We start from the raw sequence: 13,810 nt of genomic DNA, 5'->3' as shown, positions 1-13,810 counted from the left end.
ATGACTCAATCACAATCCCCAAAATGTAACATTTGTATTTAAAATAAATTGTTGCGATATAATGAAAATGTACCAGAACACACTTCAGTAGTTAAACTAAAGGCAAATGAGATACATACTGTACTGTAGGCAAAAAGCAGGCACAAATGCAATTTAACAGCTATAAATAGTGCCTTAAGAGCATATTAGCAATGGAATGAGAACCTCATGGCTCATCCATCCATTGATCTTTTAATTCCCAGGAACACTTGCTTCCTCCGGTCCCTTCTCACACTACATACAAGAGCAGATACTTATCCACTATTGTTCAGTGAAAAAAAGACATGCTCCCAACAGTCTTACTGCAGGAGATACTGTATCTGGCAGCTGATACACCGTGGTCTATAGGAATTTCCATGATGGGGCAAAGTGGGAAAGTTGATATCAAACACATAATAAGACTTGAAGCACACATCCTGTGACCCAAGCAGTCTACCTAGCTCCAATGCCGGTCTTCTAATGACTGTAAACATCCGTGAGCAGTCCCGAAGAACCAACACAAATGGGTAGGGTCTGGTCACCTCCACCTGGTGCAGGTACTCAACCATTTTTTCCCTTCACTTTATTTAACCAGGTAGGCCAGTTGAGAACAAGTTCTCATTTACAACTGCGACCTGGCCAAGATAAAGCAAAGCAGTGCGACAAAAACAACAACACAGAGTTACACATGGGATAAGCAAACGTACAGTCAATAACACAATAGAAAAATCTATGTACAGTGTGTGCAAATGTAGTAAGATTAGGGAGGTAAGGCAATAAATAGGCCATAGTGGCTAAATAATTACAATATAGCATTAACCCTGGAGTGATAGATGTGCAGATGATGATGTGCAAGTAGAGATACTGGGATGTAAAAGAGCAAAAAATAAATAACAATATGGGGATGAGGTAGTTGGGTATGCTATTTACAGATGGGCTGTATTCAGGTACAGTGATCGGTAAGCTGCTCTGACAGCTGATGCTTAAAGTTAGTGAGGGAGATATAAGTTTCCAGCTTCAGTGATTTTTGCAATTCGCTCCAGTCATTGGCAGCAGAGAAGTGGAAGGAGAGGCGGCCAAAAGAGATATTGGCTTTGGGGATGACCAGTGAAATATACCTGCTGGAGCGCGTGCTACGGGTGGGTGTTGCTATGCTGACCAGTGAGCTGAGATAAGGCGGGACTTTACCGAGCAAAGACTTATAGATGACCTGGAGCAAGTGGATTTGGCGACAAATATGTAGCGACGGACAGCCAAGGAGAGCATACAGGTCACAGTGGTGGGTAGTATATGGGGCTTTGGTGACAAAACGGATGACACTGTGATAGACTGCATCCAGTTTGCTGAGTAGAGTGTTGGAGGCTATTTTGTAAAGGACATCGCCGAAGTCAACGATCGGTAGGATAGTCCGTTTTACGAGGGTATGTTTAGCAGCATGAGTGAAGGAGGTTTTGTTGCGAAATAGGAAGCCGATTCTAGATTTAATTTTGGATTGAAGATGCTTAATGTGAGTCTGGAAGGAGAGTTTACAGTCTAACCAGACACCTAGGTATTTGTAGTTGTCCACATATTCTAAGTCAGAACCGTCCAGAGTAGTGATGCTGGTCGGGTGTGCAGGTGCGGGCAGCAATCGGTTGAAGAGCATGCATTTAGTTTTACTTGCATTTAAGAGCAGTTGGAGGCCACGGAAGGAATGTTGTATGGCATTGAAGCTTGTTTGGAGGTTTGTTAACACAGTGTCCAAATAAGGGCCAGATGTATACAGAATGGTGTCGTCTGCGTAGAGGTGGATCAGAGAATCACCAGCAGCAAGAGCGACATCATTGATGTATACAGAGAAAAGAGTCGGCCCGAGAATTGAACCCTGTGGCACCCCCCTAGAGACTGCCAGAGGTCCGGACAACAGGGCCACCGATTTGACACACTGAACTCTATCTGAGAAGTAGTTGGTGAACCAGGCGATGCAGTCATTTGAGAAACCAAGGCTATTGAGTCTGCCGGATAAGAATGCGGTGATTGACAGTCGAAAGCCTTGGCCAGGTCGATGAAAACGGCTGCACAGTAGTCTTTTATCTATGGCTGTTATGATATAGTTTAGGACCTTGAGCGTGGCTGAGGGTAGGTTCCTTGATAATTTGTGTGAGATTGAGGGCATCTATCTTAGATTGTAGGACGGCCGGGGTGCTAAGCATATCCCAGGTCACCTAACAGTACAAACTCTGAAGATGAATGGGGGGCAACCATTACCATATGGTGTCCAGGGCACAGCTGGGGGCTGAGGGGGGTCTATAACAAGTGGCAACAGTGAGAGACTTATTTCTGGAAAGGTGAATATTTAAAAGTAGAAGTTCGAACTGTTTGAGCACAGATCTGGATAGTATGACAGAACTCTGCAGGCTAACTACGCCCCCTTTGGCAGTTCTATCTTGACAGAAAATGTTGTAGTTGGGGATGGAAATTTCAGAATTTTTGGTGGCCTTCCTAAGCCAGGATTCAGACACGGCTAGGACATCAGTGTTGGTGGAGTGTGCTAAAGCAGTGAATAAACTCAAGGGAGGAGTTTATTCACTCCTAAATTTAGGGAGGAGGCTTCTGATGTTAACATGCATGAAACCAAGGCTTTTACAGTTACAGAAGTTAACAAATGAGAGCGCATGGGGAATAGCTGTCAGGCTGGGGGCTACAGGGCCTGGGTTAACCTCTACATCACCAGAGGAACAGAGGAGGAGTAGGATAAGGGTACGGCTGAAGTCTATAAGAACTGGTCGTCTAGTGCATTGGGAACAGAGAATAGAAGGAGCAGATTTCTGGGCGTGGTAGAATAGATTCAGGGCATAATGTACAGACAAGGGTATGGTAGGATTTGAGTACAGTGGGGGTAAACCTAGGCATTGAGTGACGATGAGAGAGCTTGCATCTCTGGGGACACCAGTTAAGTCAGGTGAGGTCTCACCATGTGTGGAGTGTGTGACAAAAGAGCTATCTAAGGCATGTTGAGCTGGAGTAGGGGCTCGACAGTGAAATAAAACAGTAATAACTAACCGAAACAGCAGAAGACAAGGCATATTGACAGGCATGTGTAGCCAAGTGATGATAGGGTCCAATTAGCAGCAATAGGTGTGTCAGGGAGCCGTTCGGTAGTCGCTCCTATGCTAGGCGAGTGGGAGGCACGGCGTTCGGAAAGCTAGCGGGCCGGAGCTAGCAGATGGGTCTAAGGCGACATCGCAATGATCCGGGTCTGTTGAAACCACATCAGACGATTACGTCGGCAGACCAGTCGTGATGGATCGGCGGGGCTACGTGTCGGTAATAAAGGGTCCAGGCCAATTGGCAAAAGAGGTATTGTAGCTCCGCGAAGAAGCGGGTATACTTCTTCGGCTAGCCGCGAGATGGGCCTAGCTCGAGGCTAGCTTAATGCTAACTGGTGCTTGCTTCGGGACAGAGGCGTTAGCCAGCAGTAGCAGCTAGCTAGCTGCGATGATCCGGTGTAATGGCCCAGAGCTTGCGGCAGGAATCCGGTGATGTGGTGGAGAAAAGCAGTCCGATATGCTCTGGGTTGATATCGCACTGTGCAGATGTAACGGATGTGAAATGGCTAGCTAGTTAGCGGGTACGATCTACTAGCGTTTCAATCAGTTACGTCACTTGCTCTGAAACCTAGAAGTAGTGTTGCACCTTGCTCTGCAAGGGCCGTGGCCTTTGTGGAGCGATGGGTAACGATGCTTCGTGGGCGACCGTTGTTGATGTGTGCAGAGGGTCCCTGGTTCGCGCCCATGTCGGGGCGAGGGGACGGTTTAAAGTTGTACTGTTACATTGATGCTGTTGACCCGGATCACTGGTTGCTGCGGAAAAGGAGGAGGTTGAAAGGGGGGTGAGTGTAACGGATGTGAAATGGCTAGCTAGTTAGCGGGTACACCCTACTAGCGTTTCAATCAGTTACGTCACTTGCTCTGAAACCTAGAAGTAGTGTTGCACCTTGCTCTGCAAGGGCCGCGGCTTTTGTGGAGCGATGGGTAACGACGCTTCGTGGGTGTCAGTTGTTGATGTGTGCAGAGGGTCCCTGGTTCGCGCCCGTGTCGGGGCGAGGGGACGGTTTAAAGTTATACTGTTACACAGACTGGCAGGTATTGACCGAGCTAAAGGTGAAGACCGCTAGCCGTGGCTAACAGTAACTACTAGCTAGTAGCTAGTTAGCTGGGTAGCTTCTGTTGGAGGTTCCAGTTATAACGTATAAAAATAGCAGATTCGTACCACATTGGGTGAGGTGGATTGCAGGAAAGTATATTTAGATCGTAGGTGAAAAGTGACATTAAAAATAAATATGAAAAAAAACAGACGAAAACGACTATTTACATGGGACAAGACTGGACAAGACAAACACATGTCCGACTGCTACGCTACTTGGATGAGTAGTTTACTTTACTATTTATATTTTTGACAACTTTTACTCCACTACATTCATAAAGAAAATAATGTACTTTCTACTCCATACATTTTCCCTGACACCCAAAAGTACTAGTTACATTTTGAATGCTTAGCAGGACAGGAAAATGGTCTAATTCACACACTTAAAGAGAAAATCCCTGGTCATCCCTACTGCATCTGATCTGGCGGACTCACTAAACACAAATGCTTTGTTTGTAAATTATGTCTGAGTGTTGGTGTGTGCCCCTGGCTATCCGTAAATGTTTTTAAAAATCGTGCTGTTTGTTAAGGAATGTGAAATTATTTCTTATTATTACTTTTGATACTTAACTATAATTTAGCAATTACATTTACTTTTGATACTTAATTAAGTAACCAAATACTTTTTTACTTTTACTCAAGTAGAATTTTACTAAGTGACTTTCACTTTTACTTGAGTCATTTTCCATGAAGGAATCTTTACTCTTACTTAAGTATGACAGTTGGGCACTTTTCCACCACTGGTTCATTTACACAACACTAACCACGTTCTCATCCAACCATTTCATGCAGATGAATTACCTGACGCATGAAAAAGGTCACGATCAGGTTGATGGAAACATGAAATGGCGATACAATTTTATAAATCCCTACAGACAATTTGTTTAAATGAATTATGCAACACAAATGTAATTAGTTATGCGAGAAATTGCGGTGGAAACTCCTTAATGCGCAAATATTGATATAATAACTATCATGTCAAAGTAAACTTGGAGTCACGCGATGATGTGTTGTGTTGTCCTCCCTCTAGGACTCGGGAAAGCGTTTATTGGGCTACAGATTAAATAAATGATGATGAACTTCACAGAATGGTGAATGTGTCAGGTGATGAGCTTGATGCTCTTTTCCAATAAATACTGAGGGTTGTAAGAAATACCATTGTAATAACACAAGCATATTGCTATTACATTGTTATAACTAACTTCTTTCTTAAACAAGGTTCTCTCACATACTCACAAGCAGAAACTGAGGCACACACACACCAGAGACAGATGGCTGACACAGAACATTCATAAACACTGATAAGGCAGGGAAGGCCTTGAGCAAGAGTGCTTGGTACGGCTTCCCACGAAATAATGAGACACACACACATAACCAAGGACAGAGGGCTGACTACGCACACACAAAAAACTCCTCTTCAGTCTGAACATTTTTGAAGACAAAGAACTCTACTCAGAGCCAATGGGACAGTGATACTAGCCTGAAGGAGACCTCGCCCAACTCATCAGAACCAACCAGAGGACCAGAACTTCCAGACTCAACCTACTTTCTGTGCTGTATAAAATGACTATGTATTTCTGTTATCTGGGCTCTGTCTGCAGGTTCCTTACGAGCCGAATGAACGAGTCCAAGCATGCTTGTATCAGATATCTTTACCTCTGAATAAAACTGCTTTTTATTATACGAATATCCACCCTGTCCAGAGTCTCTACTTCGTCTCAGTTCTCCAGTAAACTTGTGTCATCAACAGGGTCTTATTCTGGTGGCATGATGATCGATGCTTGGCTGCCGTTTGACAAATAGAAATATCACTCTTATCCATAATAATTGCATAATGTAGATAGCCAAACCCCACTGTATGTGCGAGCTGTTGGCTAGAGCGCATGTGCCAAAACAGTTAGTGACAAAACCATCAGTAGAGCTGAAAATGCGATGGAGTCCCATTAAATATTTTTTCAGTACATGGTAACGACAAAAGTAGTTTTTATATGCACTACGTCATCACACACAGCCTTTTATGGGCAAAAAAAGTCAGTTTTCTCTAAACATCTCTGGTGCGAAAATGCGCATATTGTTTTATGCAGATTTGAGAATATTTGCATGAAAATCTGCCGCAAATTGGATGGAAACGTACCTAATGTATTGGGTGTGTGTATATTTTGGAATGCTGTTCCTTTCATTCAAGGTTTATAAAATGCCATCATATAATTTCCCCATCAATCTCCCTATGCCTATCCACTATTTAAACTTACAGGCTGCAAGTTAATTATGAACTTTCTGGTCTCGGGTAAGTGTCAAGACAAACCTGTGCTGGCTCCTCGTCACCGAGGTCGTCAGGTGCCAGTGGCTGGGGTAACGGAGGTGCTTGTTGTGATGTTACCCTCGTGCTGCTGGTGCTAACCATGGCTCGTCTTGGTCTAGTTGCATTTGCTAGGCTTTTCAACCTCGGTTGTCTTGCTAGCAGGCTGCTCGGTGAGCTCGGCATCAGTCTCGACATGGTGGTCCTCCGTTTTTCTGGTCTTGAAAGTGCTCAGCCATTTTCGGATGTCCATGCTGATCAAAGTTTAGCCATCTAACGTTGGCTATAATTATTCAGTGTACCACTACCAAAACGAAATTAGCTGTCTGCAAATCTGAGATTTTTTGAATTTCCTAAACAAGGTAATTTAATGAAGACGGTACCGTATGACATTGGGATTTTAACTACCAAATATGACATTATTACATCCCCTCCATCCTTCCTTCCTCAGTACATGAGCCACTCCGGCATATAGCTCCGTCCCGGCCTTCGCTACTGGCAGGCACAGCGGCGCTACATTGGCAAAACGGGTCAATGAAGGAATGCTGTTGTGGATAATGCCAGATAATGGTTCATCTAGGGTCAGTTTTTTGTTCACCCCCTTAATATATGTTCATTCCTTATATTAAGCAAACCAGATGGCACCATTTTCTTGTTTTAAAAATGTACGGAAAGCAAGGGGCACACTCCAACATTGACATAATTTACAAACAAATCATGTGTGTTTAGTGAGCCCGTCAGATCAGAGGCATTATGGATGGCAGGAGATGTTCTGTTGATAAGTGCGTGAATTTGACTATTTCCCTGTCCTCCTAAGCATTCAAAATGTAACGAGTACTTTTGGGTGTCAAGTAAAATGTATAGAGTAAAAAGTACCTAATTACTCCCTTTAGGAATGTAGCATAAGTGAAGTAAAAGTTGTCAAAAATATAAATAGTAACGTTTTTTTTTACTATACTTTACACCACTGGGTAAGAGTTATGACCGTTTTGTTTATGTCTACGTCACGCAACTCCCACATTCTATCAGATTCAAGATGGCTGCTGGGGATAACAGCGGTAGGCCTCCCTGCCTAAATTTATCCGGCCCAGGGCCTTTGGGAAATGGTCAGCCCAGCAACAGTGCTTATTCAATGCCTATGTCCAACGGTGGGCCTGCTGGTGCGACCGGAGGGGCTCAGGGGGCTGCAAGGCGCCTCAACCCGCAGTCGGGGCCTGGCGGAGGTGAAAGCGCCGGTGTTGTTGCTGGAACTCCACCGACTGCACATAACGCGATTCAGCAAGCGCTAGCTCAAAGCGCCTCGGCAAGAGCGATGGAGACCTCCGCTACGAACATGACGTCGAATGCGTCGGCTGCGAGTGTACCAACGACCCATTCCTCGTTATTGTCAGCACCAGCGGCCGCTGCTGTTTTGGTTTACCGGGAACCCGTGTACAATTGGCAGGCGACGAAAAGTACCGTTAAGGAACGGTTTGCTTTCCTGTTCAATAACGAGGTTCTGAGTGACGTCCATTTTCTGGTGGGGAAAGGTATGGGAGTGCAGCGAATACCCGCACACCGGTAAGAGCGAACGTGTTTTTCCCTTTATAACTATATAGTTTGTCAGCAAAGTATGGTTAGTAGAACGTTCAGAAATTCGTCTTGTGTGTGTTAATCCAGGCGACATTGGTGTATAGTGGTGAAAGGCATTGTTTTGATATCTTTTCGCTTTTGTTTTGGTTAGATTCGTTCTTGCTGTGGGCAGCGCAGTCTTCGATGCCATGTTCAACGGGGGTATGGCGACCACCTCAACGGAAATCGAACTACCAGATGTCGAACCTGCAGCCTTTCTGGCATTACTGAAGTAAGAAATGGCTTCTGGTTTAGAAATGATCCTATCATAATAGGCAAAATACACTCGCATCCTAAGTATTTTACACAAAAAGTGGTATTGGCATTATATAGTATGCAGAATATAGCCTTACACTGGCCTGGTATTGATCCCAGGTCATTTGTGCCACTCAGACTGTTAGTCCATTGAGTGTATAGGTCCCCTGCTATAAGTCAACGAATCTTGTCCCCCTCCAGGTTCCTGTACTCTGATGAGGTTCAGATAGGACCTGAGACGGTGATGACCACTCTGTACACGGCTAAGAAGTATGCAGTGCCAGCCTTGGAGGCCCACTGTGTGGAGTTCCTCAAGAAGAACCTGCGGGCAGACAATGCCTTCATGCTGCTCACTCAGGTCAGCTACTACTGTAATGTCTGACTGGGATGCAGTGTCTAAACAAGTCACTCACCAGTGTCTGATTATGTGGCTTGACCCAGCATCAAAACAACTCCATTACAATCTGTCTATTTGTCTCAAAACAATAGCACCCGTCAGTCCCAAAGCAGCATTCGCATAGATTATTGGTCAGTTCATGTAAGTAAACTACTGTTGACTGTGTGTGTCTCTGATCAATGTACAACCGCGTGTGTTTCAGGCTCGACTGTTCGATGAGCCCCAGCTTGCCAGCCTGTGTCTAGAGAACATCGATAAGAACACTGGAGATGCACTCGCCGCTGAGGGCTTCACGGACATAGATCTGGGTATTGTAGTTCACTCTAGATTTTGTAGTTCACTCTTCATATTGAAAGGCAATGTTTCTGTGTATCATGACGACATCTCTTTTCCGCCATTTCACTCTCTCCCCTTCTATCTTTGTCATCCATTCTTTGATCCTCTTCTCCCCCTCTGTCTTCTTATCCTCTTCTCTCGTTCCCTCTTTGTCCATCTTGTTCACTCTCCATCTTTCTACCTCCTCTTTCAGATACATTGGTGGCTGTCCTGGAAAGGGACACTCTGGGGGTGAGGGAGGTGCGTCTTTTTGTGGCGGCGGTGCGCTGGGCAGAGGCAGAGGCCCACCGACAGCAGCTACAGCCCACTCCAGAGAACAAACGCAGGGTACTGGGCAAGGCCCTCGCCCTGATCCGCTTCCCACTCATGACTATTGAGGAGTTCGCTGCAGGTAACACACACACTTAGTAATTTTTGCACTATTAGAATACAGAACCTTTACCATCTCCTGCAGGGGTTATGTCTCTTTCTTACTATCTCTCTCACACAAACACACACTCACGCTGACGTGTCCTCCTTTCCCCGCTGTGTGTCTCCAACCAGGGCCGGCCCAGTCTAGTATCCTGACAGACAGAGAGGTGGTGAGTCTGTTCCTTCACTTCACAGTGAACCCAAAGCCCCACGTAGAGTTCATCGACCGGCCTCGTTGTTGCCTCCGGGGGAAGGAGTGCAGCATCACACGCTTCGGACAGGTGGAGAGCCGCTGGGGCTACAGCGGAACCAGTGACCGCATACGGTGAGAACACACAGACCCAAATTAACAATGACACACACAAAGATACTAATTTGAATTAGAAAAATATTGCTTCTGGACATCATTTATCCATCCTATCCTCCTCTCCCAGATTTTCAGTGAACAGGAGGATCTTCGTGGTGGGCTTTGGCCTCTACGGCTCCATACATGGCCCCACAGACTACCAAGTCAACATCCAGGTAATTTCCACCTCAACTAACCAAATCAGTCAATCCCATTTTAATTTGTATAGACAAAATACATTGGAACGAATAGACTCCCCTCTCAGATATTTGTCTCTCGTAAATCATTGATGACAGTATATATATGTTCCTGTGTATACATGTATATCAACTGTGTGTCGGGGCAGAATGTGTGACATCTGTGTCCCAAATGGCAACCTGATCTCTTTATAATGCACTGCTTTTGACCAGGGCCCATATTAGTGCACAATAAAGAGAATTGGGTGCCATATGGGACTCATATGATGTTTCTATAATGTGTCCCTCTCTCGTCCCAGATCATTCATACAGACAGTAACACAGTGCTGGGTCAGAACGACACAGGCTTCAGCTGCGACGGCTCGTCCAACACCTTCAGAGTCATGTTCAAGGAGCCGGTGGAGATCCTGCCCAACGTCAACTACACAGCCTGCGCCACACTCAAGGTACAGGCTTTACTGTACATGTTTGTTTAGGTTTTGATGATGTTATTTCCTCACTGGATAGCTGTGGTCCTGTTCTGGCTATGTGAGTAACCATAGTGATGCTCTCGTTATCCCTCTTTATTCCCTCTTCCTTCAATCTCTCCTCTTCCTATCTCCATCCATCCCTCGTTCCCCTCTTTCTCATTTCCCACTCCCTCCCTTTCTCTCTCAGGGTCCTGACTCTCACTACGGGACCAAGGGCATGCGTAAGGTGACCCACGAGTCGTCCTCAACCGGCACCAAGACCTGCTTCACCTTCTGCTACGCCGCGGGCAACAACAACGGCACCTCGGTAGAGGACGGACAGATCCCCGAGGTCATCTTTTACACATAGTCCCCTCTGACCTTATGACCTCAGGGGGCTTAGGGATCACAGGACTGCTGAGACTCTGGCCCTGTTTGAATATGTATCAAATGCCTATCTTCACCCTGTGGACCTTCCTTGGTGATGTACAGTATCTCTGATCGTAGGTGATTGTTAAATGTACAGGGAAACATTGCTTTCACGCACTCAGACCTGTCGGAGGGAGGGGGCGAGAAGGCATTTGTCAACTATTCAAACATGGTGTTTTTCTTTCTCTCAACTCCCCCCTTCCATTACCTACCGAACGTGGAGAGGAGCCTGTTTGATGTTGAGGGGGAGTCAATTCTGAGTCGGCTTGTTTTTACTGTTACTATGACATACGTCTTGTCTGCTGAGGGAGAGAAAGGGAGGACTGTGCTTCCAGAGTCCTGGGGTTAAGCCCCAGAATGGACTGGTGTCAGAAGTATTTACATGGGAAAAGGAGGAAAGCTTGACATGCATTTAAGTACCAACCTCTGTCTGCCTGTATCCAAAAGCATGTGAAAGATTGAGATGTATCCAGGGGCTCTAATGTATGTACAGACTGTTACACTACCACTCAGAAGGGTTTGTTCAAATAGGCTCCAGCTCTGATCAGTGACCCACCATACTTCAGACTACTCCAGTCGCTATTCCTTTGCTCTAGCTCTTCAGGGAGTACAAATATGAATGGACTGGATAAATGTGTGGAAGTTTTCTACTCAGCCTATTGAAGGGCTGGTGGGGGCAATCACAAGCTTATACTTTTCCTATCTCTTCAGATCTGTACCACGGAAGGAAATAAGAGACTGGAATGGGATTGGGCCTTTTTGTCCATTCCACACTGGAGTTGTGATGGAAAGGACCCAGTCTCTCCCTGCTTCAATTGGGAGTCACAGCACAGGGCCATGTGACAGTCTGGAGTTACACCATAGACTAGTGGCCAAAAAGCTGTATTAACATGGGCAGCGCCATTGAGGGCTTCCACAATTTTAATGTAGTCAACTGGGTTGGACTTCCAACTTCATTGGCTGATCCCTCCTGGTGACTATGTTGGAGTCATGTCCAATTGGATCATCAGGAGGGATCAGCCAATTGTGAAGAGTAATATTGACTACTTCAAAAGGGAGATAGCATGGGAAGCGCCATTGAGGCTATAATGGCACAGATAAAGATGAGTACTCTCTCTGAGTTACACTTAACGAAACTTGGGGAAATATCTGCCCTCCACTACCTAATATTTTATTAAGACAGCATTTCAACTATCAGATCACCATATCGAAATGTCTTCTCCCAGGATATTCAGCACTAAATCAGAGCTTTTGGATTTGTTTGTTCTGCCTGTTTAAACATGAATAAGAGCTAGTGTAAATCCATTTTAACAGCCTTGTCTTGAAATGTCCAGCTGGAAAAATTATTTCCTTTCACAAAATAAGTTTGTGGGTTGTATATTATACTGGCATTTAACATTAATGTAGTTTGAATTCACAATGGATTAAAATGTTAGTTTGTGGGATTGTCCCTTTAATTATTCCTATGTTAATTCAGTTTGTATCAGGTGGAAGACAAGGCTACAGGATGTTCAGCGCTTGGTAAGGCTTTGTAACAACTCTAGCCATTAAATTATTTTTGCGTTTACCTAGGGCTAGATTCGATCAGATCCGCACTAGCCGACATCCGCAAGCATTGGGAAATAAATGTACTTACTGACTACACCGCTCGTGTCGCAAAATACAGTTAGACATGTTATTCAATTATTGCACACTAACCAGTGTCGCCAAGTGCTAAAATAGAAGTCAGTTCTATTTGTGAGCTGATTTTGCGTCCTGCCTCTCCCATCTCATTGGTTTATAGAAGCAGATACCCACGTGGTTGTAACACTTAAGCAAGTTAGTTGCCAATCGCAATATAAAGTCCAAAGAAGAAAAAGTCTGGAAGGAGAAGAGATGACTAGAAACGATTCGGTTGACCGTTTTATGTTTGGATTAATTGTCGAAGTAGAGGACCTTGTGCGTTTGAGGTAAAATAACAAACGTTTATATCCCAAGACAAATTAGCTAGCTAAATTGACAAATGTTTAATAATTTTCGACCTGTCCCCAAATTAATAAAGCTGGTTTAGTTTGTTTTGAATATTGCAACGTGCGCACGCGCGCAGCCGGTTTGGGTACGGTGTATTCAATATAACTTGGTTCCATTTGTGATGCGCTGCAAGTCCCGCCTCTCCCATCATTGTTTTTTAAGAGCATAAACCCACGTGTGTGATTGAAAGATGAACTGAGGTCCACACTCCAGTTGGTGGCCAACCGCCACGCGAAGACAATATTTGGAACTACATCTGCCCATTTATCTGTGGATTAATTGTCGGAGTAGAGGACGTTGTACATATCAGGTAAAATAACCCAATGTTTATCCCAGGACAAATTAGCTAGCAACAAATGAATATAGTTGGTTCAGAGTTCGTTGTGATATTTCAACCAGTTTGTCTTGGTGTGGATGGATAAAATCAACATGCGTGCGATGGCGCGCCCAGGTCTAGACAGCAAGTTACCTATCGCACACTCATCAGATGCAACGAATCCACACCAGACTGCATATCCTTTGCAGCCGCGTTACAAATTCGAATGCGTGAAGGTTCTATTGTAACACCTCAGACTGAGGCTATAAATCTCCCCATTCAAATGAAGTCTTTCTCTTGTCATTATTTCTATATCTGCCATTTTGTACTTTAGCGCGGTAGAGCGTCATTGAAATCGGTTAGTGATATCTGGGATCCTTATGACGTCAATACCCTCAATTTAACCCTTTCACCGTTTTAAATTTCATACGCGGTAGGGACGTCCCAAGGTAGCCCACATAGCACGGACCCTATTTAAGACTTAGCACTGAAGATGTGCTTTATAACGCGATTGACAATTAAAGGCAATGTTATTTTGGTCGCGGAGACCG

The 13,810-nt window shown here is 44.8% G+C and overlaps 1 protein-coding gene across 1 annotated transcript; it reads left to right on the top strand.

Annotated features, from left to right (window-relative positions):
• Positions 1-7,503: 7,503 nt before the first annotated feature.
• Positions 7,504-12,376, top strand: LOC129824337 (BTB/POZ domain-containing protein 2-like). Its single transcript, XM_055883913.1, has 9 exons — positions 7,504-8,062; positions 8,226-8,345; positions 8,570-8,726; positions 8,968-9,073; positions 9,295-9,492; positions 9,645-9,837; positions 9,947-10,034; positions 10,355-10,501; positions 10,713-12,376. Exons 1-9 carry the CDS (start codon positions 7,539-7,541, stop codon positions 10,872-10,874), a joined length of 1,695 nt encoding a protein of 564 aa, XP_055739888.1. The 5' UTR covers positions 7,504-7,538; the 3' UTR covers positions 10,875-12,376.
• Positions 12,377-13,810: the final 1,434 nt, after the last annotated feature.

This window comes from Salvelinus fontinalis, chromosome 26, assembly GCF_029448725.1.
Source record: "Salvelinus fontinalis isolate EN_2023a chromosome 26, ASM2944872v1, whole genome shotgun sequence".
Taxonomy (NCBI): Eukaryota; Metazoa; Chordata; class Actinopteri; order Salmoniformes; family Salmonidae; genus Salvelinus; species Salvelinus fontinalis.
The sequence above is the reverse complement of the archived record's forward strand: the minus strand, read 5'-3'. Positions and strand labels throughout refer to the sequence as shown.

Excerpts from the sequence above, each read along its gene's own strand:
- LOC129824337 (XM_055883913.1), top strand. The coding sequence starts at position 7,539 with ATGGCTGCTGGGGATAACAGCGGTAGGCCTCCCTGCCTAAATTTATCC. Across the intron at positions 8,063-8,225 it reads CAGCGAATACCCGCACACCG|ATTCGTTCTTGCTGTGGGCA; the intron begins GTAAGAGCGAAC and ends TGTTTTGGTTAG. Across the intron at positions 8,346-8,569 it reads GCCTTTCTGGCATTACTGAA|GTTCCTGTACTCTGATGAGG; the intron begins GTAAGAAATGGC and ends GTCCCCCTCCAG.